The 26,917-nt window shown below is 43.9% G+C and overlaps 1 protein-coding gene across 3 annotated transcripts in view; it reads left to right on the top strand.

Annotated features, from left to right (window-relative positions):
• The window catches only part of MOCOS (molybdenum cofactor sulfurase), a 61,383-nt gene that overhangs the window by 23,923 nt on the left and 10,543 nt on the right, over positions 1–26,917 (top strand). For 2 of the 3 annotated variants that reach the window (XM_031658791.1, XM_031658792.1), the window contains exons 7-13: positions 1,762–1,878; positions 3,884–4,348; positions 6,136–6,298; positions 14,199–14,277; positions 16,427–16,551; positions 21,932–22,037; positions 24,999–25,137. In XM_031658791.1, the coding sequence (XP_031514651.1) occupies positions 1,762–1,878; positions 3,884–4,348; positions 6,136–6,298; positions 14,199–14,277; positions 16,427–16,551; positions 21,932–22,037; positions 24,999–25,137 (1,194 nt within the window). The remainder of the gene's footprint in view (positions 1–1,761; positions 1,879–3,883; positions 4,349–6,135; positions 6,299–14,198; positions 14,278–16,426; positions 16,552–21,931; positions 22,038–24,998; positions 25,138–26,917) is intronic. The other variant, XM_031658794.1, reaches the window with a different exon arrangement.

Genomic DNA, 26,917 nt, shown 5'->3' on the forward strand with positions numbered 1-26,917 from the left:
AGGGCTGAGGGCAAGAGGAGACAGATGCATAAATGGGAAATTAGGACAAAGGGTAAATGTGGCTGCAACAGCGTCTTCTGCTCACATCCTCTCCTACCATGCGACTTTGACACTCCTCCATGGAGGGCTGGGGATCCATGGGTCTTCCCCTGGAATCTGGGCTGATCTGTGACTCGCTCATAGCTAACAGGTGCCGGGAGGGTGACACTGCATGGCTTCTAAGGCTAGATCAGAAGAGGTGATGCCATGTTGGCTTTGTTCCCTGGGACACTAGCTTTGGAGCCTGGAGTTACCCTGTCAGCTACTGTCTTGTTCCCTGAGGCTGCTGTGGGTGCTGCAAGGATGCCAAGCCACACGGAGAGGCCAAGCTCAGGACTGTGGCTGGTGGTCCTAATTCTGAAGCCCTTCCAGCCTGGGGACCACAAAGACCCAGGAGTGAAGGAATCTCCAGATGATCCCAACCCCCAGATGCCAAACTACTCCCAGCCTTCGAGTCTTCCTAGCTGAGACTCCGGACATTTTGAGACAGAGAGGAGACATCTCCTCCGTGCCCTGTTTGAATTTTAATTTTTCCCACACTGTAGCCGTGAGCTGCATAAAAGGGTGGTTGTTTTATTCTCCCTAGTTTGGGGTGGCCTACTTCATAGCAAAAGTAACTGGAATGGTGAATATGGGGGAGCAGGAGAGGGGCAGCCACGCGGACTCTAATTCAGCCTGGTGGGAGCTGGACAGGGGGTCGGGGGTCTCCCTAGGAATTGCCTGGTGAAGGGAAACCTGACTCTGGAGATGGAGTTGGCTGGGCCCAGTAGAGCTGCCAGGACTCACCTTAGAGCTGGGAGACTCCTGAATTCACTAGTAGGTCTGCATGCCAGTGGGCCAGTAGCCAAGGGTGAAGAAACAGAATTGTTCATCTGAAGCCCCTCGATTCAACCCAGAGAATGGTTTCTTCTCACTGACACACCAGAGGAGATGGCCAAGATGAAGGCTGCCATGGTCTTGATAAGGGTCTGTGGGAGGCATCGTTGCCCAGCCAAGATCCCTGGCTGACCACACGGTGACCTCTGGCCACCCCACATGTGACTTCCCAGGGAGAAAAATTCAAAGGCTCACCCAGCCGAGCAAGATGTGTTTATTTTCTTGAATGCAGTTCAGTGACTCTTCCCGCTGAATTCAGCCTGAGCCCCAGGGTGAGGACTCCCACTGGGCCCCCAGGCCCTTGGGGGAATGGAGTCCTTGACTCACAGCCTGGAGGAGCTGGGGCAAACATCCCAGGGCCTCATGTGAATGCGAACCACCTCCCAGAGCCTCCAGAGGGCAGGAAAGAGCTTTGGGAACTTCTGGACTGAAAAGCAATTCTATGATTAAACCGAAAGTTGGAGAAAGTAGGAAAAGCAAATCAATCACACTCAGCATGGACACAGTAACACCTGGAGTCCAGGCTGCGAGCTGAGGCGGGGCTGCTCGGAATAGCACTTCACGGGGCTTGCTCTGTGGTCCAACCCTGTGCGGAATAGCACTTCACGGCGCCCGCTCTGTGGTCCAACCCTGTGCAGCTGATGCCAAGAAGGCACTGTCTCCAGCCCCACTGCAACATTTTATACAATGTTTAACCTATGATAGATCATGGCATTTTAGGGGACAGTTCCAGGCTTGTATCATCATTTTATTATTAGGAAAGAGAGGTCCAAATCCTGATCTGAAACTCTCAGAGTAAAACTGCACGTTGGTAACAGCTCATTCCATGTTACATTAAACCCACAGGTGGACAAAATGGCCAGTCTTTACAACATCCACCTGCGAACTGGCTGCTTCTGTAACACTGGGGCCTGCCAGAGGCACCTGGGCATAAGCAACGAGATGGTCAGGAAGCATTTTCAGGTTGGTACAGGGCTCTGCAGTCCGGACACCAGTCAGCGAGACCCAGGAACACCTGTTGCTGCCTGCGCGACTGGGGTGGGGGCTGCTGTGCAGACTCATTTCTCCACGCCTACTCTGTGCATGTACAAAGGAAAGGGAATACAAATGGAAAATGCTTCAAGAAGGCCGGCTGTAGTGGCTCACGCCTGTAACTCCAGCACTTTGGGAGGCCAAGGCAGGTGGATCACCTGAGGTCAGGAGTTCGAGACCAGCCTGGCTAACATGGTGAAACGCCATCTCTACTAAAGATGCAAAAATTAGCCAGGCATGATGGCATGCGCCTGTAATCCTAGCTACTCAGGAGACTGAGGCAGAATTGCTTGAGCCCAGGAGGCAGAGGTTGCAGTGAGCCGAGGTCATACCATTGCACTCCAGCCTGGATGACAGAGCAAGACTCCGTCTCAAAAAAAAAAAAAGCCAGGTGCGGTGGCTCAAGCCTGTAATCCCAGCACTTTGGGAGGCCAAGGCAGGCGAGTCACCTGAGGTAAGGAGTTCATGACCAGTCTGACCAACATGGAGAAACCCTGTCTCTACTGAAAATATAAAATTAGTCAAATGTGGTGGCGCATGCCTGTAATCCCAGCTGCTCAGGAGGCTGAGGCAGAGAATTGCTTGAACTGGGTTGGAGGTTGTGGTGGTGAGCCGAGACTGTGCCATTACACTTCAGCCTGGGCAACAAGAGTGAAACTCCGTCTTAAAAAAAAAAAAAAAAAAAAAAAACCCGAAAAGAAAAGAAAAGAAAAGAAAATGCTTCAAGATATTATCTTTATAGCAGACTTTTTAGTTTAGTTTTACTGAGGCCAACCATTACAAGGCAAGGGGAGGTGTTAACAGGGGTGTGGCAAGGATGTTGCGCCACCTGGTTCCAGCCCTCACAATGCAACCTCCAAGCTAGAGTTAGCCGACGTCTGGGTTGGGTGCGGAGTGGAATCTTCTAGGGCTCCAGGGATTCTGCGTCTCCCAGATTCCCTCCCTGTCTCTCCCCCAGGCTAACGTTTTCACTTCCAGGGCGCATAGCCTGTTTTGAACCATTTCATTAGGAATAATTTGAGTGGCAAAGAGTCTTTATTGGTTTGAGTTTCTGATTTGATTTTCCTTTGGTTGCCATGAAATATTGTATGTACTAGATCTCAACTAACCATGAACTGAGTTTTGTTTAAAAAGAAAGAGGGATAGGAGAGAAGGAGAGGGAGGAGATAGGAGAGAGGGAGGAGAAGAAATAGAGAGGGAGAGGGAGGCTCAGAACACAAACACAGCTCCATAGAGAATATTTGGTCCTATGGAATGCTGTGGCTCCATTTCTTCGGGTGTCTGACCTGGATCCAGCACCGAGGTTTGTCCGGGGCTGCTCCATGCACTGTGCTGACCAGTGACCAACACCAGGCAGCCGGGCTCGGAGACTGAGATTCTCCTGTCTTTCTTCCCCACCTCCCGGCAGAGGCACTCAAGCTGACCTTGGCCTTCACAGTGGCCCGAGGCTGGTCATTTGCAGGGGAAGCATCTCTGCCTTTCCCTGTTGTCAAGGGGCAGCTCTCAGGGATGCAGGCCTCCCCTCAGTACTGAGAGGCTAACGAGGGTGACCAGTGATGTTTCTCCCATCTCAGCCTCGGGTAGACCTTGAGGTTGACCCCTTGGTGCTTCTGAAACCTTAGTCTGTGTTTTGACCCCTCTGTGAGCCAGCCCTGTGCCTGGCTCTAGGTAAATGCTTTCCATGAAGTATTTCTATTAAAGTTTTTAATGGCCCGTTGAGATTGATATTGGTCCCAATTTACAGTTGAGCAAAATGAGATCCTGTCCCCTGTGTGTAGAGAGCTGAGCTATGTCTCAGATGCACAGCGCATATTAATGTTGCAGTTCTGTTTTCCTGGGTTAATTTTAAAATTAACAAAATTTATTTTGTCAAACTGTTTGCAATGTCTCTATGAGAAAGGGGTCATCTGGCTGATGCGCTTCCCTCTTATCCTAGGCTGGTCACGTCTGTGGGGACAATATGGACCTCATAGATGGGCAGCCCACAGGATCTGTGAGGATTTCATTTGGATACATGTCAACGCTGGATGATGTCCAGGCCTTTCTTAGGTTCATCATAGACACCCGCCTGCACTCATCAGGGGACTGGCCTGTCTCTCAGACCCATGCTGACACCGGGGAGGCTGGAGCCCCATCAGCAGAGAGCCAGGCTGACGTTACACCTGCTGTCATGGGCAGACATAGCCTCTTGCCTCAGGAAGATGCCCTCACAGGCTCCGGAGTTTGGAACAACTCATCTACTACTGTAAATGCTGTGCCTGTGGCCCCACCTGTGTGTGACGTCGCCAGAACCCAGCAGATTCCTTCAGAGAAAGCTGCAGGAGTCCTGCAGGGGGCCCTTGGGCCACTTGTTGTCACCAACCTTTACCTCTATCCAATCAAATCCTGCGCTGCGTTTGAGGTAAGGACTTTCTTTTTTTTATTTTTTTTTTTTTTTTTTTTTTTGGCGGGGTCTCGCGCTTTTCCCCCGGCTGGAGTGCAGTGGCCGGATCTCAGCTCACTGCAAGCTCCGCCTCCCGGGTTCAGGCCATTCTCCTGCCTCAGCCTCCCGAGTAGCTGGGACTACAGGCGTCCGCCACCCCGGCCGGCTAGTTTTTTGTATTTTTTAGTAGAGACGGGGTTTCACCGTGTTAACCAGGATGGTCTCGATCTCGAGGTAAGGACTTTCACAGCAGCACAGAAAGTCCTTCTCTTTATTTATTTTATTATTCTCTCTCTCTCTCTCTATTTTTTGATAAAGTGAAGAAAAGCATGAAGAAAATCAAAATCATTCATCAGAGTGTTGTGGTGAGAAAAGCCATTCTCATGCTTCCCTTCTTGGTCTGTGTTGACTTTTGAACATGACTCTGCTCACAGGGACTCCTGAGAGGACCCTGTTTCTGAGTGGTGAATATGTCATTACTCTTACTAATTATAGCTGCAACTTTCACCGAATGTGTGTGCTGGCTGTGTGCTGAAGCATTGTCTGTGTTTATTTGTTTCATTTGATCCTTAAAATGGTGAAATATGAGGTGGATAGTAATATTATCCCTATTTTATAGATATGGAGCCTGAGGGTTTTGAGGTTAAGCACTTTGCCCAGGTGACCTGAAGATATGTCAAAAGGACACAGGAGCCAGCTTGAAGGAGCTCCTGTTGGCCAAGTCTTTGGCAATATGTACATCAAAATAAGTACTGATAGTGATGAGTGGTGAGCATTTGAGCAACACAGGAATCCATGAGTCCAGTAGAAAGTAAAAATGAATTAGCGAATAAATAGAGAAGAAGCTCAACCCTACTATAGAATACCAACTAATAAATCAATGACAGAATTTTAAAAACCACTTTGCAACCATCGTGCCGATAATTGGTTTAGGCAATAGTTGTCAATAGATGCTAAATCAAATGAATGAAAATTTGATAAGTAACAGGATATCTGCATATTCTGAAAATATCTCTCCATAAAATACTTATTAATTAGTAAGTACCACCTACTTATTGATGAATTTTACAACGGAGAAACCTAATAGACTCCATGTTAACCAAGTGACAAAAGTTGACGTCACCAACATTGGGACAAATGAATGGGATGTGTCTCCTGGAGGTCAGGAGTTTGAGACCAGCCTGGCTAACATGGTGAAACCCTGTCTTTACTTAAAATACAAAAATTAGCCGGGCATGGTGGCAGGTGCCTGTAATCCCAGCTACTCAGGAGGCTGAGACAGGAGAATAGCTTAAGCCCAGGAAGCAGAGGTTTCAGTGAGCTGAGACTGCACCACTACACTCCAGCCTGGGCAACAGAGCAAGATTCCGTCTTAAAACAAACAAACAAAACAACAGGAAAAAAAAAAAAAAAGAGCAACGGCTGGAGCCAGCTGGGAAAGGAGGCTTGCTTTTCACTGCACTCTTGTACTCAAATCTTAACATTTGTTAAAAGTTACCTACTTAAAACATTACCTACTTAAAACATGGCTTGAAGTGGAGAAGGGTGGAGTGTGGACCTGGAGGCTGAATGGGAGATATCCAGCTCCCATGTCATCTCCTTTGCATTGTCCTCTTGGTTTTAGTTTCTTCTCTTCCTCCCTTTCTTACTTCCAGAGTAGGTGCTGAATTCATGAAGTCCATCTGTGTTTGTGTAGCCACTGTACAAATAGGTGAAGACCATCTTTGGGGAGCCCTGGCCTAAGACACGTCTACCTTTTTGTTCAGGTGACCAGGTGGCCTGTAGGAAACCAAGGGCTGCTATATGACCGGAGCTGGATGGTTGTGAATCACAACGGTGTTTGCCTGAGTCAGAAGCAGGAACCGCGGCTCTGCCTGATCCAGCCCTTCATCGACCTGCAGCAAAGGATCATGGTCATCAAAGCCAAAGGTGGGAAAACCACTTCATTTTCTGAGAGCAGTTTTTATACTCATATGAAATGCTCTACCAAATGTTAGAATAACCCAACAGCCTGGACAAGACAGTGAGACCTCGTCTCTATAAAAAAATAAAAAGTTATCCTGGGTGTGGTGGCACATGCCTGTAATCCCAGCTACTCAGGAGACTGAGGCACAAGAATCACTTGAACCCAGGAGGTGGAAGTTGCAGTGAACTGAGATCGTGCCACTGCATTCTGGCCTGGGTGACAGAGCAAGACCTTGTCTCAAGGAAAAAACTGGGTAAAATAACCTGAAAGTAAGGGAAATAGTGTCTAGGAAACGCAACAAAGAGTTTGTTCCCCTTTGGTTTTGGGAAATTTCGGGAGAGATAAAGATCTGACAGTCCAATCAGACAGTAAAGAGGGGCCAGGTGCAGTGGCTTACGCCTGTAATCCCAGCACTTTGGAAGGCCGAGGTGGGCAGATCACTCGAGGTCAAAAGTTTGAGACCAGCCTGGCCAACATGATGAAACCCCTTCTCTACTAAAAATACAAAACTACGAAAATAAGTTGGGCATGGTGGCATGTACCTGTGATCCCAGCTACTCAGGTACTCGGGAGGCTGAGGCAGGAGAATTGCTTGAGCCCTGGAGGTGGAGGTTGCAGTGAACCCAGATCACACCACTGCCCTCCAGCCTGGGCGACAGAGGATGATGATGTCTCAAAGAGGTATAAACTTTATATGAATGAGATTATATCCTCTTTACTTAAGTTTCTTTTATTTTCTTCACTCATCATGTATACTGCAGGCTTTAATTTATCCTTGTTGATTTTTATTATAAATGATATGAATGATCAAACCTATAGAGAAGTATAGGCCCGCTCTGTTCAGTAGAACTTTCTGTGATGATGAAAATGTTCAAACTATACCTTGTCCAGTTTAGTGGCCACCAGTCACATGTGACTATTGAAATGTGGCTAGTGGGACACTAGAAGTGAATTTTAAATTTTACTTGATTTTAATTAATTTAAATAGCTACGTGTAGCTATGCTACAGTGTTGGGCAGCACAGATAGTAAAGAATAATGCACAATTACAGCGTTCAATTTTAGCAAATCTTAACATTTGGCCACATTTCCTTTAGGTCCTCCTCCTCCTCCTCTTCCTTTTTCTTTTTAAACATGCATACATATATACATACATACATACACACACAATACATACATAAAACATTACATAGCAGTTGTGGTGCTGGCTTTAAAAAAGATAAAAAACATTACAGATACAGCAGAAATTTCCTGTGGACCTCTCCTGAGTCTCACTCCTCCTCCTTCCCCATCCCACTTACCATTTTTAGGACATTCCCATTTCCTCCCTAACTTGTAGTTGTACTTTTGTGATATATAACATTTCCACATATTCATGATTGTGTTTCTTGGCTGTAAGTGTTCTATTCTTTATTTTTCCTTGAACCAAGAGGTCAGTGTTATTATTAGAGTATGATTCTTGATATCCCACGCCCCCCAACTTTTTTTTTTGTTTGTTTTTGAGATGGAGTTTTGCTCTTGTTGTCCAGGCTAGAGTGCAATGACATGATCTCTGCTCACTGCAAACTCTGCCTCCTGGGTTCAAGCAATTCTCCTGCCTCAGCCTCCCGAGTAGCTAGGATTGCAGGCATGCAGCACCATGCCTGCCTAATTTTGTATTTTTAGTAGAGACAGGGTTTCTCCATGTTGGTCAGGCTGGTCTTGAACTCCCAACCTCAGATGATCTGCCCACCTTGACCTCCCAAAGTGCTGGGATTATAAGCATAAGCCACTGTGTCGGCCCCAGTATCCCAGTTTTTAAAATTGTCTGTTGTCACATATTGCAGAATCTAAGATTGAGTAGTATTCAATAGAATGACTATACCACATTTACTTTACTCATCTCTTAATGGACATTTAGATTGTATCCATATCTTGGCTATTGGAAATAGAGCTGCAATGAACATTGGGAGTGCTAATAAATCTTCAGCATCCTGATTGAAATTATTTTGGATAAGTACCCAGAAGTGGGATCACTGGATCATATGATAGTTCTATTTTTAATTTTCTAAGGAATCTCAATATTGTTTTTCATATTAACTGAAAATTCTTGCATACCCACCAGTGGTTGCAAGGGCTCATGTTTTTCCACGTTCTCACCAACACCTACTGTCTTTTGTTTGTTTGTTTTCTTTTGACAATAGCCATCCTGACAGGTGTAGAGTGATATCTCATTTTGATTTTAATTTGCATTTCCCTGATTGTTAGTGATGTTAAGCATTTTTCATATACACATTGACCATTAGTACATCTTCTTTGGAGAAATACCTATTCAGATCTTTAACCTGTTTTTTTTTTGTTTTTTTTTTTTGAGATGGAGTCTCGCTCTGTCACCCAGGCTGGAGTGCAGTGGCACTATCTCGGCTCACTGCAAGCTCCGCCTCCCAGGTTCACACCATTCTCCTGCCTCAGCCTTCCGAGTAGCTGGGACTGCAGGCACCTGCCACCACGCCTGGCTAATTTTCGTATTTTTAGTAGAGACGGGGTTTCACCATGTTAGCCAGGATGGTCTCGATCTCCTGACCTCGTGATTTGCCCGCCTCAAACTCCGAAAGTGCTGGGATTACAGGCATGAGCCACTGCGCCTGGCCACTGACTCATTTTTAAATTAGGTTATTTGGTTTTTTTATTTGTTTGTTTACTGTTGTTTACTGTTTGTTTATGTTATGTGGTACATATACACCATGGAATACTATGCAGCCATAAAAAAGAATGAGATCATGTCTTTTTCAGGGACATAGATGAAGCTAGAGGCCATTAACCTTAGCAAACCAGCACAGGAACAGAAAACCAAATACCACATGTTCTCACTTATAAATGGGAGCTAAATGATGAGAACACATGGACACATAGAGGGGAACAATAGACACTGAGACCTACAGGAGGGTGGAGGGTGGGAGGATGGGGAGGATCAGGAAAAATAACTAATGAATATTAGGCTTAATACCCGGGTGATGAAATAATCTGTATAACAAACCCCCATAACACAAGTTTACCTGTGTAAGAAACCTGCACTTGTACCCTGGAACTTAAAAGTTAAAAAAAAGATGAGATCTCTCCATGTTTCCGTATTTTTGCAATTGTGAATTGTGCTGCTATAAACATATGTGTGCAAGTGTCTTTTTTGTATAATGACTTCTTTTCCTCTGAGTAGATACCCAGTAGTAGGGTTGCTGGATCAAATGGTAGTTCTACTTTTAGTTCTTTAAGGAAACTCCATATTGTTTTCCATAGTGGTTTTAATAGTTTACATTCCCACCAGCAGGATAAAGTATTCCCTTTTCACCACATCTATGCCAGCATCAATTATTTTTCAATTTTTAAATTGTGGCCATTCTTGCAGGAGTAAGATGGTATTACATTGTGGTTTTGATTTGCATTTCCCTGATAATTAGTAATGATGAGCATTTTCTCATGTTTGTTGGCCATTTGTATGTCTTCTCTTGAAAATTTTCCATTTATGTCCTTAGCCCACTTTTTGATGAGATTACTTGTTTTTTGTTGTTGATTTGTTTGAGTTCCTTATAGATTCTGGAAATTAGTCCTTTGTCAGATGCATGGTTTGCAAATATTCTCTCTCACTTTGTGGATTGTCTCTTTACTCTTCTGAGTGTTTCTTTTGCTATGCAGAAGCTTTTTAAATTAAGTCCCATCTATTTATCTTTGTTTTTGTTGCATTTACTTTTGGGGTTTTGGTCATGAATTCTTTGCTTACCCCAATATCTAGAAGGGTTTTTCCAATCTTACCTTCTAAGACTTTTATGGTTTCATGTCTTAGATTTAAGTCTTTGATCCATCTTCAGTTGATTTTTGTATAAGGTGAGAGATGAGGATCCATTTTCATGTTTTTACATGTGACTTGCCAGTTATCTCCGCACCATTTGTTGAATACGGTGTCCTTTCCCCACTTTGTTTTCATCTGCTTTGTCAAAAATCAGTTGGCTGTAAGTATTTGGCTTTATTTCTGGGTTCTTTATTCTGTACCATTGGTCTATGTGCCTGCTTTTTAATACCAGTGCCATGCTGTTTTGGTAAAAATAGCCTTGTAGTATAGTTTGAAGTTGGGTAATGTGATGCCTTCAGATTTGTTCTTTTTGCTTAGTCTCGCTTTGGCTAAATGGGCTGTTTTTTTGTTTCCATATAAATTTTAGGATCATTTTTTTCTAGTTCTGTGAATAATGATGATGGTATTTTGATTAGGACTTCTTTTACCATTTTTTTTTTTTGTAGTGCTGGATTGTTAGTCACAAATTCTGTCAGTATTTGTTTTTCTAAAAAAGACTATCTCTCCTTCATTTATGAAGCTTTGTTTCACTGGATGCAAAATTCTTGGCTGATAATTATTTTGTTTAAGGAGGCGAAGATAGGACTCCAATCCTTTCTGACTTGCAAGATTTCTGCTGAGAAATCTGCTGTTAATTTGCTAGGTTTTCCTTTTGGGTTACTGATGCTCTTGCCTCACAGTTCTTTAGATTCTTTCCTTCATCTTGACTTTAGCTAACCTGATTACTATGTGCCTAGGTGATAATCTTTTTGCAATGAATTTCCCAGGTATTCTTTGAGCTTTTTATATGTGGATGTCTAGATCTCTAGTGAGACCAGAGAAGTTTTCCTAGATTATTTCCTCAAATAGGTTTTCCAAAGTTTTAGATTTCTCTTATTCCTCAGGGACACCAATTATTCTTATGTTTGGTCATTTAAAATAATCCAAAATTTCATGGAGTCTTTGTTCATTTTTAAAAATTATTTTGTATTTGTCTTTGTTGGATTGGGTTAATTTGAAAGCCTTGTCTTTGGGCTCTGAAGTTCTTTCTTCTACTTTTTCAATACTATTGCTGAAACTTTCCAGTGTATTTTGCATTTCTCTAAGTATGTCTTTCATTTCTAGAAGTTGTGATCATCTTTTCTTTATGATATCTATTTCTCTGGAGACTTTTTCATCCATATCCTGTATTTTAAAAAATTTCTTTAAAATAGTTTTCACCTTTCTCCAGTGCCTCCTTAAGTAGCTTAATAGTCAATCTTCTGAATTCTTTTTCTGGCAATTCAGATATTTCCTCTTGGTTTAGATCCATTGCTGGAGAGCTAGAATGATCTTTTGATGGTGTTATAGAATCTTGTTTTGTCATATTACCAAAATGACTTTCCTGGTTACTTCTCATTTGGATAGACTGTTTCAGTGGGAAGATATGGAACTCAAGGGCTGCTATTCACATTCTTTTGTCCCAGGGGTGCTCTCTTGATGTTGTGCTCTCCCCCTTCCTGTATGGATACGGCTTCTAAAATGCCAGACTGCACTGATTGTTATTGCCCTTCTGGTTCTAGCCACTCAGCGGAACTCTGGGGCTCCAGGGTGGTGCTAAGAACTATCTGCGAAGAGTCCTGTGATGTGATTCACATTCAGGTCTTCCAGCCATGGATAACAGCACCTGCTCTAGTGAAGGTGTCAGGGGAGTAAAGCGGACTCTGTGGGAGTCCTTCGTTGTAGTTTTGTTTTAGTGCATTGGTTTTAGTCCTTGGTTGTAGTTTTGTTTAGTGCGCTGGTTTTCTTGAATGCTGGTTATGTTAGCAGTGAAGTTGTCACATGGACACACTCAGGACCTCTGGTTAGCCAGGGTGTTGCAGGTGGTGGAATGAGCTGTTGTTTTCTCCTTCTTTGGAGCAGAGTTGTTGTCTTATGAGTTGCTGTAATGGCTTGAGTTCGTTGGCCTCCAGCCAGAAGGTGGTGCTTTCAAGAGAACACCAGCTGCAGCAGTAGAAGGGGGATATAATCTTGCCCTGCCTTGGCTAGGATAGGTACTTGGGTTTCTCAGATAATAAACAGGGCCACAGAGCCCCCAAGAGATCATATCTTTTGTCTTTGGCTATCAGGTCAAGTAGAGAAAAACCAATCAGGTGGAGGCAGGTTAGGTGGGTCTGAGATCATACTCTCCTTGGGCAGGACTTGCTGTGGCCACTCTGGGGGTGGGAGACTGGTTCTCAGACGAATGGAGTTACGTTCCCAGGGAAATTTTGGCCATTTCTGCTGTGTCAAATAGGTCCCCCCCAGAGGGGGAAAGCTGGCAGTGACAGACCTCACCCAGCTCCCACACAGGCAGCCAGGTCAGTCTCACTCCCACTGTGCCTCCCCAGCTGCGCTAAGGTTTCGGTACAAGCATCTGGTAAGCAGGGCTGAGATCTTGCCCCAGGTTACAAGCCTCCTGCTGAGAAAGCAAGCAGGGCTCTCAGGCCTTGCTCCTCCCTGCCAGTCAGGACCAATGGCTGCAGCTTCTACGCTTGTATCTTTACTTCCCTTTTGTCTCCTCCTCTGGATTCTACTTAGGAAAGTTTGTGCTCAGTTAAAATTATTACAAAGTCAAGCTAGGAACTTCCTTCACCCTGTGGCCCCTCCCCATTTCCACTGGATGCCTTCCCTTCCCCAAGGACCCCTGTGAGATAAGTCCAGGAATGGCTTTCCTGGGGTTCAAGCTGGGGACCAGGAGTCCCTACAGGGCGCTTCCCACTCCTTCTTCTACTTTTATATTTTACTTGGCTCCCTAAATCCATTTCAGCTCTAGGTAAGGTTAAATCCTTCTCTTGTGATCTGGATTTTCAGGTTCCTCAATGGGGGTGTGTGTTCAGAGGCCAACTTCTTGCCTTCTCACTCTTTGGGAACTCAAATTTTTGGCTATCTTGTGGTGTTTGGAGCAGCAAGCTGCTTCTTTCAAAGTGTCTGTGAATTTTATCAGTTTTCCTGGTATGTTCTTGCAGTGGTTCGTGGAGCAAAAGTTCACAGCGTGAGTCTCTACATGCTGTTCTGTCCATCTAACTGGGAGCTGTACATTAGTCCTGTCTCCTATCCACCATTCTTTTTTTCCTCTGATTTTCCTTTCCTTTGGATAAATACCCAGAAGTGGGATTGCTGGATCATATGGTATTTTTATTTTTAGTTTTCTGAAGAACCCCAGTAGTCTTTTCCATGATGGCTATACTAATTCACATTCCCACCAACAGTGTGTAAGAGTTCCCCTTTCTCTGCATCCTCAACAGCATTTGTTATTTTTTTGTCATTCTGATAATAGCCATTCTAACTGGGGTAAGGTCTCATTGTGGTTTTGGTTTGCATTCCCCTGATGATTAGTGATGTTGAACATTTAAAAAAATGTATCGATTAGCCATTTGCATGTCTTCATTCAAGAAATATCTATTCAGATTATTTGCTCATTAAAAAAATTGAATTACTTGGTTTTTTTTTCACTGTTGAGTTGTTGATTTCCTTATATATTTGGTTATTAACCCTTGCTGGATGGATGTTTTGCAAACATTTCCTCTCATTCTGTTGGTTGTCTCTTCATTCTGTTGTTTCCCTTTGTTGTACAGAAGCTTTTTAGTTTGCTGTAATTCTAGTTCTCTATTTTGGCTTTTGTGGCTGATGCTTTTGAGGTCTTATCCAAAAATTCTTTGTCCAGACCAATGTCCTGAAGCAGTTCCCCGATGTTTTCTTCTAGTAGTCTAATAGTTTTGGGTCTTATATTTCAGTCTCTAATTCATTTTGAGTTGATTTGTGTATATGGTGAAAGATAGGGGTCTAGTTTTATTCTTCTGCATATGGTAATCTACTTTTTCCAGCACCATTTATTGAAGAGAACTCTTCTTGCTCCAATTCAGAAATCAGTTGACTGTAAATGTGTGGATTTATATTTTGGTTCTGTCACATTGGTCTATATGTCTATTTTTATGTCAGTACCATGCTGTTTTGGTTACTATAGCTTTGTAGTATATTTTGAAGTCAAGTAGCTGTTGTTTTTACACAATGTTAAATTTGTTTTTAACCTTTGTTCATTAGGGATGGAGCCTATAGAGGTGCCTCTTGAGGAAAATAGTGAACAGACTCAGATTCGCCAAAGCAGGGTCTGTGCTGACAGGTGAGACTCTGAAGCAGGTGAAAATCTCAGCTTTATTGACAGGCTGACAAAGAGGGGAAAAGAGTAATGCCCTATGCAGTCTATCCTCTGCTACCCTTCAGTCTAGTTGCTGCCCATTTCTCCCTCGCATGCTTCTCTCTAACTACACTCTTGGCTCTTTGGTCTTCAAACCTCCCAAGCATGCTCCCTTCTCAGGTCTTTATACTTGCTGTTCCCTCTGCCTGGTGCTATTCCCCTAGTTATACCTCCACAGGGCTTGTTCTCTCACCTCTGTCAGTTTCAACTCCAACAGGTGTCTGCTCAAAAGCCCCTTTCTCAGAGGGCCACATGACTACCCACAGAAACCAGCCCTTCCCTCTCCATTTCCCCTGTTGTATTCATCTCCTTTGCCTTTGTTGTTTCCAAGTTAATATATATCTGTTTATTGATCTTTAGTCCCTCCCACTAGAATGCCCATGTTGTTCCCGTCAGAGCCTGGGACAGTGTCAAGAGGACGGTGTGGGGTGGGAAGACAAGGTGATGCAGAAGGAACAGTCTGGAGGGCATTGCCACACTCCAGAGGAGGCTTAATGGGGAGGGAAAATACCTGATTTGCATGTTGAGAAGACAGGCTGGTGCCTGTGGAGTGGCTGGAAGGGGGAAGGGGTGCAAGCAGGAAGGTCACATAAGCACCTGTGTTAGCAACACAAGTGAGACAAGATGGAGGCTTGGACCAGGGTCAGAGAGAAAGTCAGGAAGCTGCAGGTATATATTCTGGAAATAGAATAACCTGAACTAGCTGATGATTGGATAAGGAGGCTGGGGGTGAGGGGGTTATCAAGACATCTCTCAGGTTTCTAAAGCCTAGCTTTCAGGTGATAACTCATAGATTATATACCCATGTTATAGGTTATTATCTAATCTGGGTTGCTGATGATAAATCATCTACTGAATTCTAGGAAATGTAAAGTGGGGTTGAATGTACTAGCATTGCTATTTTGTTTATTGATTGTACATGTTTCTAAGTCTTTTTATTGAACAAATCAAATGTCTGCATCCCTTTTTATCTAATCTTATCTGTACCTGAATACATGTGGAATAGCAAATTTTCCAATCTTGGGAAATTTATCCTATCTTAAGCCCCAACCAATTCCCCTTTCACCCCCACCCACATACTAAAACAGTTAACTGTGTAACACTTCACTAAATATTTATGTATAATAAAAAGCTTTCAAAGTGCTGATTGCCTACCAGTTAACACAATGCACTCATTAGTGGGTAGGTCTGTGCTCGGTAGATGGTGATACTGCATGGTATCAAACCATATTGGACATCTTTGTGCACTGCCCTGAACATATACTATCATGCAAGGCAGGAAATGATATGTTAAATGCTAAAGCTACATCCAAGTTGGACCCCAGTCATTAGTGCTGTGGATGATAGGCAGAGGATCACTCTGGGAGTGTGAAGGACTATACCCCCAGGAAAGCACAAAGGTGATGATGTGATGATTGTGCTTGACACAGTGGAGCATCCTGGGCACTGGTCCCCACCTTGTAGGATAAAGAGTGAAGCACACTCTACATCTTCTCGCCAGTACTTGCGCCAGTGTCACCAACTTACACATCCATTTAGCACATTTTCAGTCAGAACGATAAATTTTGGATAACAAAATTCTAGAAGATTCTTGAGTTTTCAAACACCAGATTGATAAATGCAGTACTTATATCTGTAACTCACAGGCACAGTGTTCATTTTACAAACCAAACATGTCAGTCCATGTGAGAGAAGATATTTCAATCAGGCCCATGGTGAAAAAATAGGACACATTTCTGGGTTCAAGGGCTTCTGAAAGCAACATATCACTCTGGAAGTTCCCAAATTCTAAGCTTTGTGGTTCTCTGTGTCAATAATTAATAGTAAAAAAGGTCTTTCCAGGAGAAATGTTTAAGCTTTTTATTTGGTCTGAAAGCTTCACACAAGCCCCAGATGGCAGGTCTTCCTGCCTTGGAAATCTCCTTGCAGCATCTGACACTTCAGGCTGCCTTCTCTTCAGGACTCATGCAATGTTTTGTTTCATTTCATTTTGTAATCTAACTTTTTGCAATTTAGATTATTATTTAAATAAATACGCTGTAAGAGTTCACCCTTTCTCTCTCTCTTTTGCCAGAGTAAATACTTATGACTGTGGAGAAAAAATTTCAAGCTGGTTGTCAACATTTTTTGGCCGTCCTTGTCATTTGATCAAACAAAGTTCAAACTTTCAAAGGAATGCAAAGAAGAAACATGGAAAAGGTATTACATTTTGAATTGGTTCTTAGAGGACAGAAACCCTGGCTTACCCTTGCACACATCAAAACAGCACATGAACTGCACTTACGGGTGACTTGCTCATGTATGGAAAGCAGGTGTGGTCAGCCTTTAGCAGAAACCTGCTGCAGTAGCCCCAGGTCAGCAGGAGAAGTGGGCTCCATGATCCCCTTAAGGAAGCTGAGGAAGGCATAAAGCCAGCTGCCCAGCCTCTGCCCAAACATTCAGCCTCACTCCTGCATGTTCAAAAATCACAATTAATCCAATTGTATTAGATAAAAACCCTAATAGCTTGCTATGTCCTCAGATTGGATCTGGAAGCAAGGAAATCTGGCTTGCTAGCTTTTAGCTCTAACACCAAACAATGGTGTGACCTTGGTAAATCCTTGAACCCCATGGTGCCTCAACTTCTATAGACCTCAGCTCCTCAGACTTTTATAAGTTTCGGCAATTTTTCCCACCATAAACCATTGTTAGAATGAAGTGAGGCAGTAGAGATGAAGGTACTTTTAATAGTCCCAGATGTGCGGAAAAGATCATTTTCCTGTGTCTGCTCTAATGTCACCTCCTTAGGGAAGGCTGGTTGGCAACCCTCTTCAGAACAGCACCCTGCACCTGAATCTGCAGCAACGTAGCAAACTTCCCTGTCTCATTTTTCTCGGTGGCACTTTTTTTTCCCGTATCTTTCTGACTATATATTTTGCTCACTTATTTTGTTCTGTTTTCCTTTTAGAAGATGTAAGCTCTATGAGGATAGGGATTGTTGCTTGTTTTCTTCAGTGCTGTCCCCCCATGCTTAAGATAGCACCTGGCATATAGTTGCTCAATAAATGGCTAGACGAATGAATGAATGATTACCAGTTTGTTCATGTATTACCTGGCCTAGTGATCAGTTCCCAGAGGAACTAGTTTGTAATCCAAATAGCATTTAGAGTTTGGGCGTGGTAGCTCACACCTGTAATCCCAGCACTTTGGGAGGCCGAGGAGGGAGGATTTGTTAAGCCCAGGAGTTCAAGACCAGCCTGGGCAACATAGCAAGACCCTGTATCTGCAAAATAAGATACAAAAATTATGAAACCCCATCTCTTCAAAAAATACAAATACTAGCCAGGTATGGTGGTGCATGCCTATAGTCCCAGCTACTTGGGAGACTGAAGTGGGAGGATCATTTGAGGCTGGGAGGTGGAGGTTGCAGTGAGTTGAGATCACACCACTGTACTCCAACCTGGGTAACAAAGTGAGACTCTGTCTCAAAAAGAATAAAAAAATTACTAGGTATGGTGGCAGGCACCTGTAGTCCTAGCTGCTTGGGAGACTAAGATGGGAGGATCTTTTGAACCCAGGAGTTCAAGGCTGCAGTGAGTTATCATCACACCACTGCACTCCAGCCTGGCCGACAGTAATATTTTATGTTTTGTGTTTCTAAAACATAAAATAAATAAACCAAACTAATAGCATTTGACCATATATGGACTGAAAACTGGGTCTAAGGCAGCTCTCCATAGTTTAACCTATAAATCCCTAAAAGTGTATGCTATAGAGAGGAGTCAAAGGATGTAATGTACTTAGACTTTTTAAAGTTCTGATGATTTTTCATGCCATAAGCTGTTAAGAATTTGAGTTGCTGTGTGATAGAAAAGGGGAATAGATTTATACTCATTTTATTGAAGGTCGATGGTGGTGTTTGGGCTATGGATAAGCTTAGAGACATGATGAAAGGGGAGAGAGAAATAGGCATTTCCAGGGGTAGAGACATGAAAGGAGTGGGGTTTGTCAGGTCCTGCACGCCACCCTTGTAAATTATCTGGAGAAGAGAGCAGCAGTGAAATCTCTAAGTGCCAATTATTCATAGCACCCATGGCCTACCTGGGGTTTGCTGGGTTTTCAGGAGGTTGGCTGAGATCATTAAGCCTTAGTCCTGGTCCTTTGGGGTCTCGGTAGGTGAGATCAATCACCAGCAGACAGCGATACTACAATGTAAGAGATGTAATAAAGGTTTACATAAAGGGCAGAATCCTCTACACCTGGAATGAGTCACAGAGGGCTTCAGGGAGGAGGTGAGTTTGGAGCTGCGTCTTAAAAGAGGAGTAGGAGTTTTTCAAGCAGACAGAGGCGGGATGGTTACCGGGGAGCAGCGTGGCAGGGCTTGGCATTCATGGGGTCAGAGAAGGGTTTAGAGGGTCAGATGTGAGCAGGGGAGTGATGGGGGACAGATGGGAAGAAGGGACGAGTGTGCTACTGAGGAGTCAGTAGTACTTTTTCTGTGGCTGCGGGACTCACCGGAGGATTCTAAGCTGAGAAGCTTCATAACACTGCTTGTGTTAGAAAGTCAACCCTGACTTGGCGAGGGGGCTGCATTGAGTGGGAAACTCAGGCAGTAAAGGCACAGGTGGGCGGCAGCTGGGACTGTCCTGGTGGGAGATGGGGCCTTGGTGGAATGAAGGTGGTGGGTGCAGAGGAAAGAAGAAAGCTTGTCTTCCTGCTCCCTGCACGATGCAGAATCAGGGAGTGTCAGCTTGTGACTACTTATACTTAGAGGATGCCCCTTAGGGTGCCATGTTCTCTGGCAGTCTCAGTCACTGGTCTTGAAACAGTTTTTTTGAGTTGGTATACCTTAGAAGGGTTTTTAAAAGCTAGATTCCTCACTCATACATTTTTACATTGTCATCTAAATTTTGAAAATAGTTTAAACAGCTACAAAGGATATGATTTCCAGCACATTGTAAACATTGTCATTTTAAATTTAAACTTGTACATTATTCTTTTCAACATAGCCAATAGAATCTCAGTACTGTAGCATTTTTTAAACCATAGCAATTTGAATCTCATGAGTATTCATTACAAAATACATTGTGTGTGTGTGTGTGTGTGTGTATATATATATATATATATAGAGAGAGAGAGAGAGAGAGAGAGAGAGGGAGAGAGAACAAACTGTCCTTTAGTGGTCAGTTTTCTTTCTTTCCTTTTCATATATAGATAATATATATATATATATAAATGAACTATCTTTTAGTGGTCAGTCTTTTATTTCTTTCCCTTTCCTTCTTCAACTTGTATTTCCTTTCCATGTTCTCAACAGAATTTTATCTTAGTGTTATGTATTCTGTACTTGGAAATCTTTTATTGACTACTACCCTATCATACTTCTGTGAAATTAAAATGTGTATGTAAATTGACATGGATAAACATTTTTTAAAGTTTACTGTGATTGTAAGAGTTTAAGTGCTAGAAAATTTCTTCTGGATTGAGTTCTTTTTTTTAACTTTTTTTTTTTTTTTTAATAGAGATGGGGTTTCTCCCATGTTGCCCAGGCTGGTCTCAAACTTTTGAGCTCAAGTAATCCTCCCACCTTGGCCTCCCAAAGTGCTGGGACTACAGGCATGAGCCTCTGCACCCAGCCTGTAATTTTTAGTAGTACATAGTTGATCAAAGCAACCTAAGTATATTATACATTTTGAAAAATAATTATTAAACATAAGAAAAAAATTAGCAAAAATAAGTCTCTTAATGAGGTGGCTGGGCACCCTGCCATTGGTTCCCACTCCCATGAATGACTGTCACTCATGGCCAGAATGGCTGCTGTTCAGCCTCGGGTCTCTTCTGAGAAGCTTAAATAAAGGGCTACGGAAAGGGGTTTCGTTAGTGCACTGTCACTCAAACATTTCTTCTGAAGTATGTGACCGAAGCACTGGGCTCTAAGATTGAAATGCCTTTCATCATCTGTCACTTGACAACTTAATTAGGTCCTGCGGTTTTGTGGACAGCAAATAATTGGAATCCATCTGGCCTACAGGAGGATCATTCACCCAGGCTTTAGAGCCTTTTATTTTCTCAGCTCAGACTCCAGGGTTTCGAATGGGGCTTTTGTCTTCTACCCTGGAGGTTGTTGGTCCCTGAGGGAGTGTGCCTTAGGAGACCTTGGCCTTTCCTCTGTGAAAGAGGAAGGGTCTTTGTGGACAGCGCTGGGATTACACCTCCCTTCTCTGGCAGAGCCATTTTAGCAAAGAGCATATACGCAAGTGGCAGATCTGGAGGGTAATTCTCTCAAAAGTATCCATTTGCATCTACTCTGGGGTCCACACACCTGATCTGGAGACAGCTCAGTCGGTCCTGGCTCAGGCAAACCTTTTCATCTATAATGATAGTGATGCTGGGCCTGCTAAAGGGAGATGGCAGCCGGGTGATAGGGTGCCAGCTATTCTGAATACACTTAATATTTTCTTTCAATAGTTTCGTCCCCCTTTTAGTAGTTTTTTTTTGTTTTTTTTGTTTTTTTGGACAGAGTTTCGCTGTTGTTGCTGAGACGGAGTTTCACTCTTGTTGCTCAGGCTGGAGTGCAATAGCGTGATCTCAGCTCACCACAACCTTTGTCTCCCGAGATCAAGAGATACTCCTACCTCAGCCTCCTGAGTAGCTAAGATTAAAGGCATGTGCCACTGCGTCCAGCTAATTTTGTATTTTTACTAGAGACGAGGTTTCTTCATGTCGGTCAGGCTGGTCTCAAATTCCCGACCTCAGGTGATCTGCCTGCCACGGCCTCCCAAAGTGCTGGGATTACAGGCCTGAGCCACCGCACCTGGCCTTCCCTTTTAGTAGTTTTTAAACATCTACTATCTATTTCGAAAGTCAATATCTGGCACTTGCCCAAGGGCAAACAGCTTTTCCCTGATTAGATTCAGAAGCTCTCCCTGGGCCTTTTGCCCTCACCAAGGCTCTCTGCCTTGCTCCGTCCTATCCTGGGGAAGGACGCACCTGCCATCACCCCTCCTCCTCCAAGTCTTGCCTCCAAGTCTAATTTGCTGGAACAATTTCATCTCAGCATTTTTTGTTTTATTTTTTAAATTTTCTAAATATTTTTGTGCCAGAGTCTTGCTGTGTCACCCAGGCTAGAGTGCAGTGTGCGGTGTGACCTCGGCTCACTGCAACCTCCGCCTCACGGGTTCAAGCGATTCTCCTGCCTCAGCTTCCTGAGTAGTAGGGATTACAGGTGTGTACCACCACGCCTGGCTAATTTTTGTATTTTTAGTAGAGACAGGGTTTCACCTTGTTGGCCAGGATGGTGTCGAACTCCTGGCTTCATGTAATCCTCCCACCTCAGCCTCCCAAAGAGCTGAGCCACTGTGCCCAGCCCTTATTGTTATTTTCTCCGGGTTATTTTAAACAGAATATTCTGGGATCTCCTTTTCCCTCTTTATTGAGACATGTGCACCATACTTAGGATATTTTTATTATTGCCAAGGCGTCACTTTTTTTCCCTTGTAGAAATAGTCTCTACCTTTTAAAAAAATACAAGTCTATGGAAACATGATTCACTGGCATTCTGAGAAAGCAACTCTTCTCTTAAATACTCCATCATTTTCAGATCAACTTCCTGGTACAATGGCCACCCTTTCTCTGGTGAACGAGGCACAGTATCTGCTGATCAACACATCAAGTATTTTGGAACTTCACCAGCAACTAAACACCAGGTAAGACCTCATACCTCGGGACTAGCAGACAAGCATAACCATTTGCCACTGGGAGCAGGGCCTGGCCCCCACCTGGGGAGGAGAGATCTGAGAGTTCAGCCCGGCTTCATTTACAGATGAGAAACTGGGGCCCTGAGAAGTAAGCAGGACCTTTCATCCAGCTTCCATTCATCTTTATAGCGGATTATCTTTTATCTTACAAAGATCATTTTTGATATACTCAAGATGGTTAATGGAGAACCCCTAGCTCTCACTTTTTAATCATTCAATTTTTTAATGTTTGTTTTAATTGAACTGCCACCATTTGGCCAACTTTTATTGTCTACCCTCCCACTGTCCCCTGTCCCTGAGGATCTCTGCCCTACTTCACACAGTCATTTTAAAGGCTAAAAAAGAGTGGTTATGAAACCTTTTAAAGTTGTAACTGCAGGCACGCTTTATTTGAAAGATGTGCCACAGATAGAACCAGCACCCCTCCCTGCCCACTCCCACCTGATGCCTTCCCAAGGACCCTAACAGTGTTAAGAGGTCAGCTCCAGAAAGGGTCATGGTTGGGCCAACCCTCTCGTTGTTCATTAGAGCAAACTGAAGTTCCAACGTAGCCAGGCAATGAGGAAAGATCACCCAGCTCTCATGCCACAGGATGACTGGAACGGTCTCCTCATTCCTGGTCCACAGGCCAGAGATGAGTGTTGTGTTAGTGGCTCACCCCTAACCGCGCTGTGACTGTCATGTGCCACGTGGTCAAGTACACACACATATATATTTGCAAAGACATACAAATACAGCTTAATAAAGCTGACTAAGGCCACCTCCTCCACCTCTGCAGGGTGGGCTATTTGTAGTCATTCTTGTTTCTAGCCGTTGTTGAAAACATACAACATCATTCTCATACTGTGGCCCAGCTTGCTGTCTTTGGGAGCAAAAGTATGATGCAGTCGCATGTTCTCTGGGTATTCACTGAGTTCTCCTGGCACTGAGGGACCCTTTTCCTCAGGCATCCAGAGTCCTGGAAAAAGTGGGTATGCAGTTTTTTGGGGTTCTCGGTGTAGAAAGACAGGAGGTGGGGACAGGCTTGCTGCAACCCCAGTTCCTACCAGGAGGGCCCACATTCCCTACCATCTAGTTTCTAGCAGGGCGGGCCTGCTGGGCAGGTGGTTCAAGAGCAGAGCGAGGGTCCCCTGCTAGGTATTTCTCTGTGCGTTATTTGCAAATTTGAGAGACTATCATGAACATGTTAACCACGATAGCTTTTGGACATAAAACATGCCCTTTTACGAAGCCCAAACTGAGGGTTTGTAACCCAGAGAGTTGATCCAGAATCAAAGGATTTCAGGACTGGAAAAGTGCTAACCCTTTTGTTGCAGATGAGGAAACCGTAGTCCTCATAGGTTGTGGGAGTTGCCCTTAGTAAGTGGCAAAACCAGACTCAGGTATCCTGGTCTCTGGCTTTTCATACATTGTTTGCCATTCAAAGGGGATTGGGATATAACCTTGGGACTCCTCCTTCCCAATCCCATAATCTTTCAATTCGGTCTCTGGGGCATACTCTAACCATGCCTGAGGATTTACCCCACACCAACTTAAGCAATTAAAAATTTATTGAAGCACAAAAAAGTACAAAAATCATCAGTACACAGTTAAATAAAGTTTTACAGATGTATACACCCATGCGCCATCATTTTCAGATCAATCTCCTGGTACAACAGCTACCCTTTTTCTGGTGAATGAGGCAAAGTATCTGCTGATAAACACATTAAGTATTTTGGGACTTTACCATCTACTGCCACTACCTAGATCAAGCTAAGAATGTACTCCAGAAACCTCCCTTGTACCCCATCCCAGTCAACCTCACTGAAGGTCACCACTATTCTGACTTCTTTCAGCATAGCTAGTTTCACCTGTTCTTCAACTTAATATGGTGGGATCATACAGAATGTGTTCTTTTGTCAGAGAAGTTTTAAGATGTATTTTCTGTGCATTCTTCTGGGAAGGGGTGGGGGGTGCAGAGGGCCATTTTTTTTGGGAACCTTATGACAATAAATAAAAATTACAAAAATAAACAAGAGTTACAAAAATAGGCCAGGCACAGTGGCTCACACCTGAAATCCCAGCACTTTGAGAGGCTGAGTGGGGAGGATCACTTGAGCCCAGGAGTTCAAAGCCAGCCTGGGCAATATAGTGAGACCCCATCTCTAAAAAAAATAAAAATAAGTTAGCCGGGCATAGTGGCACATGCGTGTAGTCCCACCTACTTGGGAGGCTGAGGCAGGAGAATTACTTGAGCCTGGGATCCCGGTCAAGGCTGCAATGAGCTGAGATTGTGCCACTGCACTCCAGTCTGGGTGACAGAGCAAGACCTTGTCTCATTAAAAAAAAAAAAAAAAAGGAATTAGAAAAATAGCAGATGTTAGTTAAAACTGCAACTAGAATGGAAATTAGGAAATACTGTCCTCTTTATTTATAATGTTTTAATACCTGAGAAAAGGGGTGAGATCTCAACACCTGTGAAAAGAAGGGTGGGGGAAGGGAGTGAGATCTCAGTGCTTTTTAGGTCTTTGATCATTAAGCCTGTTGACAGGTCTTTAAATGCCTTATGCCGCCCCACCTTATAGAACTGGTATGTTCTCAGAAGTTCCTTCTTCACTGGAGCTCTGTGCTTCTGATTGCCAAAGTCCTTCATCTCTTCAGCTAAGATCTGCTCATCCTTTGCCTGGCTCTTGTGGGCCTCTCACTAGAGATGGGACCATATCCCAGGGGAGGCCCTGATGCCTGTTTAGCAGATGTGTGTCTCTTGGCCTTGCACTCATGGTAAAAGTCTGTTCTGATTATTCAGGGCACAGGCCACAGTAGAGCTGATGAAGTTAGGTAGGTGTTGCATGGCAGGCATGATGAATTATTACAGTGGTGTGATTATCTGCCACCCTCCCCCCACTTACTCTTTTTGGTTGCCTTAAACAGTGATGAGAATGGAAAGCAGGAATTATTCTCAGTGAAGGATCTCAGCTTGCGTTTTCGTGCCAATATTATTATCAATGGAAAAAGGGCTTTTGAAGAAGAGAAATGGGATGAGATTTCAATTGGTTCTTTGCATTTCCAGGTAAGTTTGGGGAAGTTCTATTATCCTTCCTCCAGGGTTGTCAATGAAGATTGACCTCAATCCCAGACCTGGATAGCTGCAGGTGGGACTCCCTCCCTGTCCTTGTCTCTTAACTACAAAATCTTGGTGGGAGGTTATGTCAGCTCAGCCTTCTGAGACACCCCATGGAATAATCCATCCTTTATTCCCCAAGAGGATGGCAGTGGTCACTTTCACACAAGCCACAGAAGGTGTGTCCCATCAGAGGGCCCGGTGCTGCCTCCATGCTGTCGTTATGTCTAGGCTTAAACTCTGGTTTTTTGTAATGCTCGTGTCATGAGACTGTCATCCTCCTGAAAGTTGTTGGACTGTGTGGCAGTCTGGAGCTTGTGGAGGGAGGCCCAGAAGCCTGGCGGTGCCTCTGTACCCATGGCCACCCCCTCCTCCACACGCTTCACCTTTTTCTGCCTTTGCTGGTGGCTGGGAAGGAGATTGTCAGAGGCAAAGCCACCAGGATGTCCTCTCTTCCCGGCTTTGGACTCCCAAAACCTTTGTTATGGGCCTCAAAGATATGAGAAAGTGGAGAAAGGTCTTAGGCTAAAATCTGTGCTCCTCACATGATTGACAAGGCCCCATGAGATCCCACGCTGCCACTGTCTCTAAGCTCATTACCCCTTCCCTCTCTGCCTCTGTCACAGTGACCTTCTCTCTGTTCCCTAAACAGCCACCCTTCCTGCCTTAGCCCTTGCCATCCCTTCTGCTTGGCATGTTGTCCAAGTGTCTCAGGTCAGATGTCACCTTCTTGGAAAGGATGCCCCTGACCTGCTGCAGGGTCACGTTCTGCTTATTCCTGCAGTATGTAGGAGGGTGAGACCAAGTCTGTTTTATTCCCTGCTGTACCTCTAGGTCCTTGAACGACACTGGCCCAGGGTCAGTGCTCAATCAGTAGTTGTTGAGGGAAGAAATGGACAGGAGAGATAAGGAATATCTAATGCCAGAGAATGTGCTCTGTTCTTTAGTGGGGGCTGAAATTATTTTGTAATACAGGCTGGGCATCCCTAATCCAAAAATCTGAAATCTGAAATGATCTAAAATATAAAGCTTTTTGAGCACTGACATGACATTCAAAGGATATGACAATTGGAGCATTTTGGATTTCAGATTTTCGAATTAGGGATGCTCAACTGGTAAGTATACCAGAGATATATAATGCAAATATTCCAAAATTAAAAAAAAAAATCTCAAGATGCTTCTGGTTCCAAGCATTTTGGATAAGGAGTACTCAACCTATAGTAGTGTAATTAGCCACTGGTATAAACTGACTATAACGAGCTACCTCGTATTCAGGCTGTGCACTCAGAAGGAACACTACTCTAACATCTAGGAAAGCAGTAAACAGTCATTTGAGTCTTTATTAAAGAATTTTAGAGGTCTGGGATATAGGAAATAAATTTCATGGCACAACAAAATGTCCCAATGATGTTTTCAACTCCCTAGACTTCCTCTTACCCTGGCAGTTGCTCCCCCTTGACAAGCAATCTATATTATCTCCTACATTCTCTCCCACAAGCCCATCTCTGGCACTAGCCTCCTGCCATTTCCCTCATCCCTCCATCCTTACTTACTTTTCCCTATTTTCTATCCCTGTGTCTCTACCATGTTTTAAAAAATGCCTACTGTTTCACATCCTGCTGGGCATAAAATAGACACTGAATATACATTATCTGATAGGTGGAGAGTGAGAGGGAGGAAGAAAGGAAGAAAAGAAAAAGAAAGAGAAAAGGGAAGAGAAGTAGAACTA

The sequence above is a fragment of the Papio anubis genome, chromosome 19 (assembly GCF_008728515.1).
Source record: "Papio anubis isolate 15944 chromosome 19, Panubis1.0, whole genome shotgun sequence".
In the NCBI taxonomy this organism is placed as follows: domain Eukaryota; kingdom Metazoa; phylum Chordata; class Mammalia; order Primates; family Cercopithecidae; genus Papio; species Papio anubis.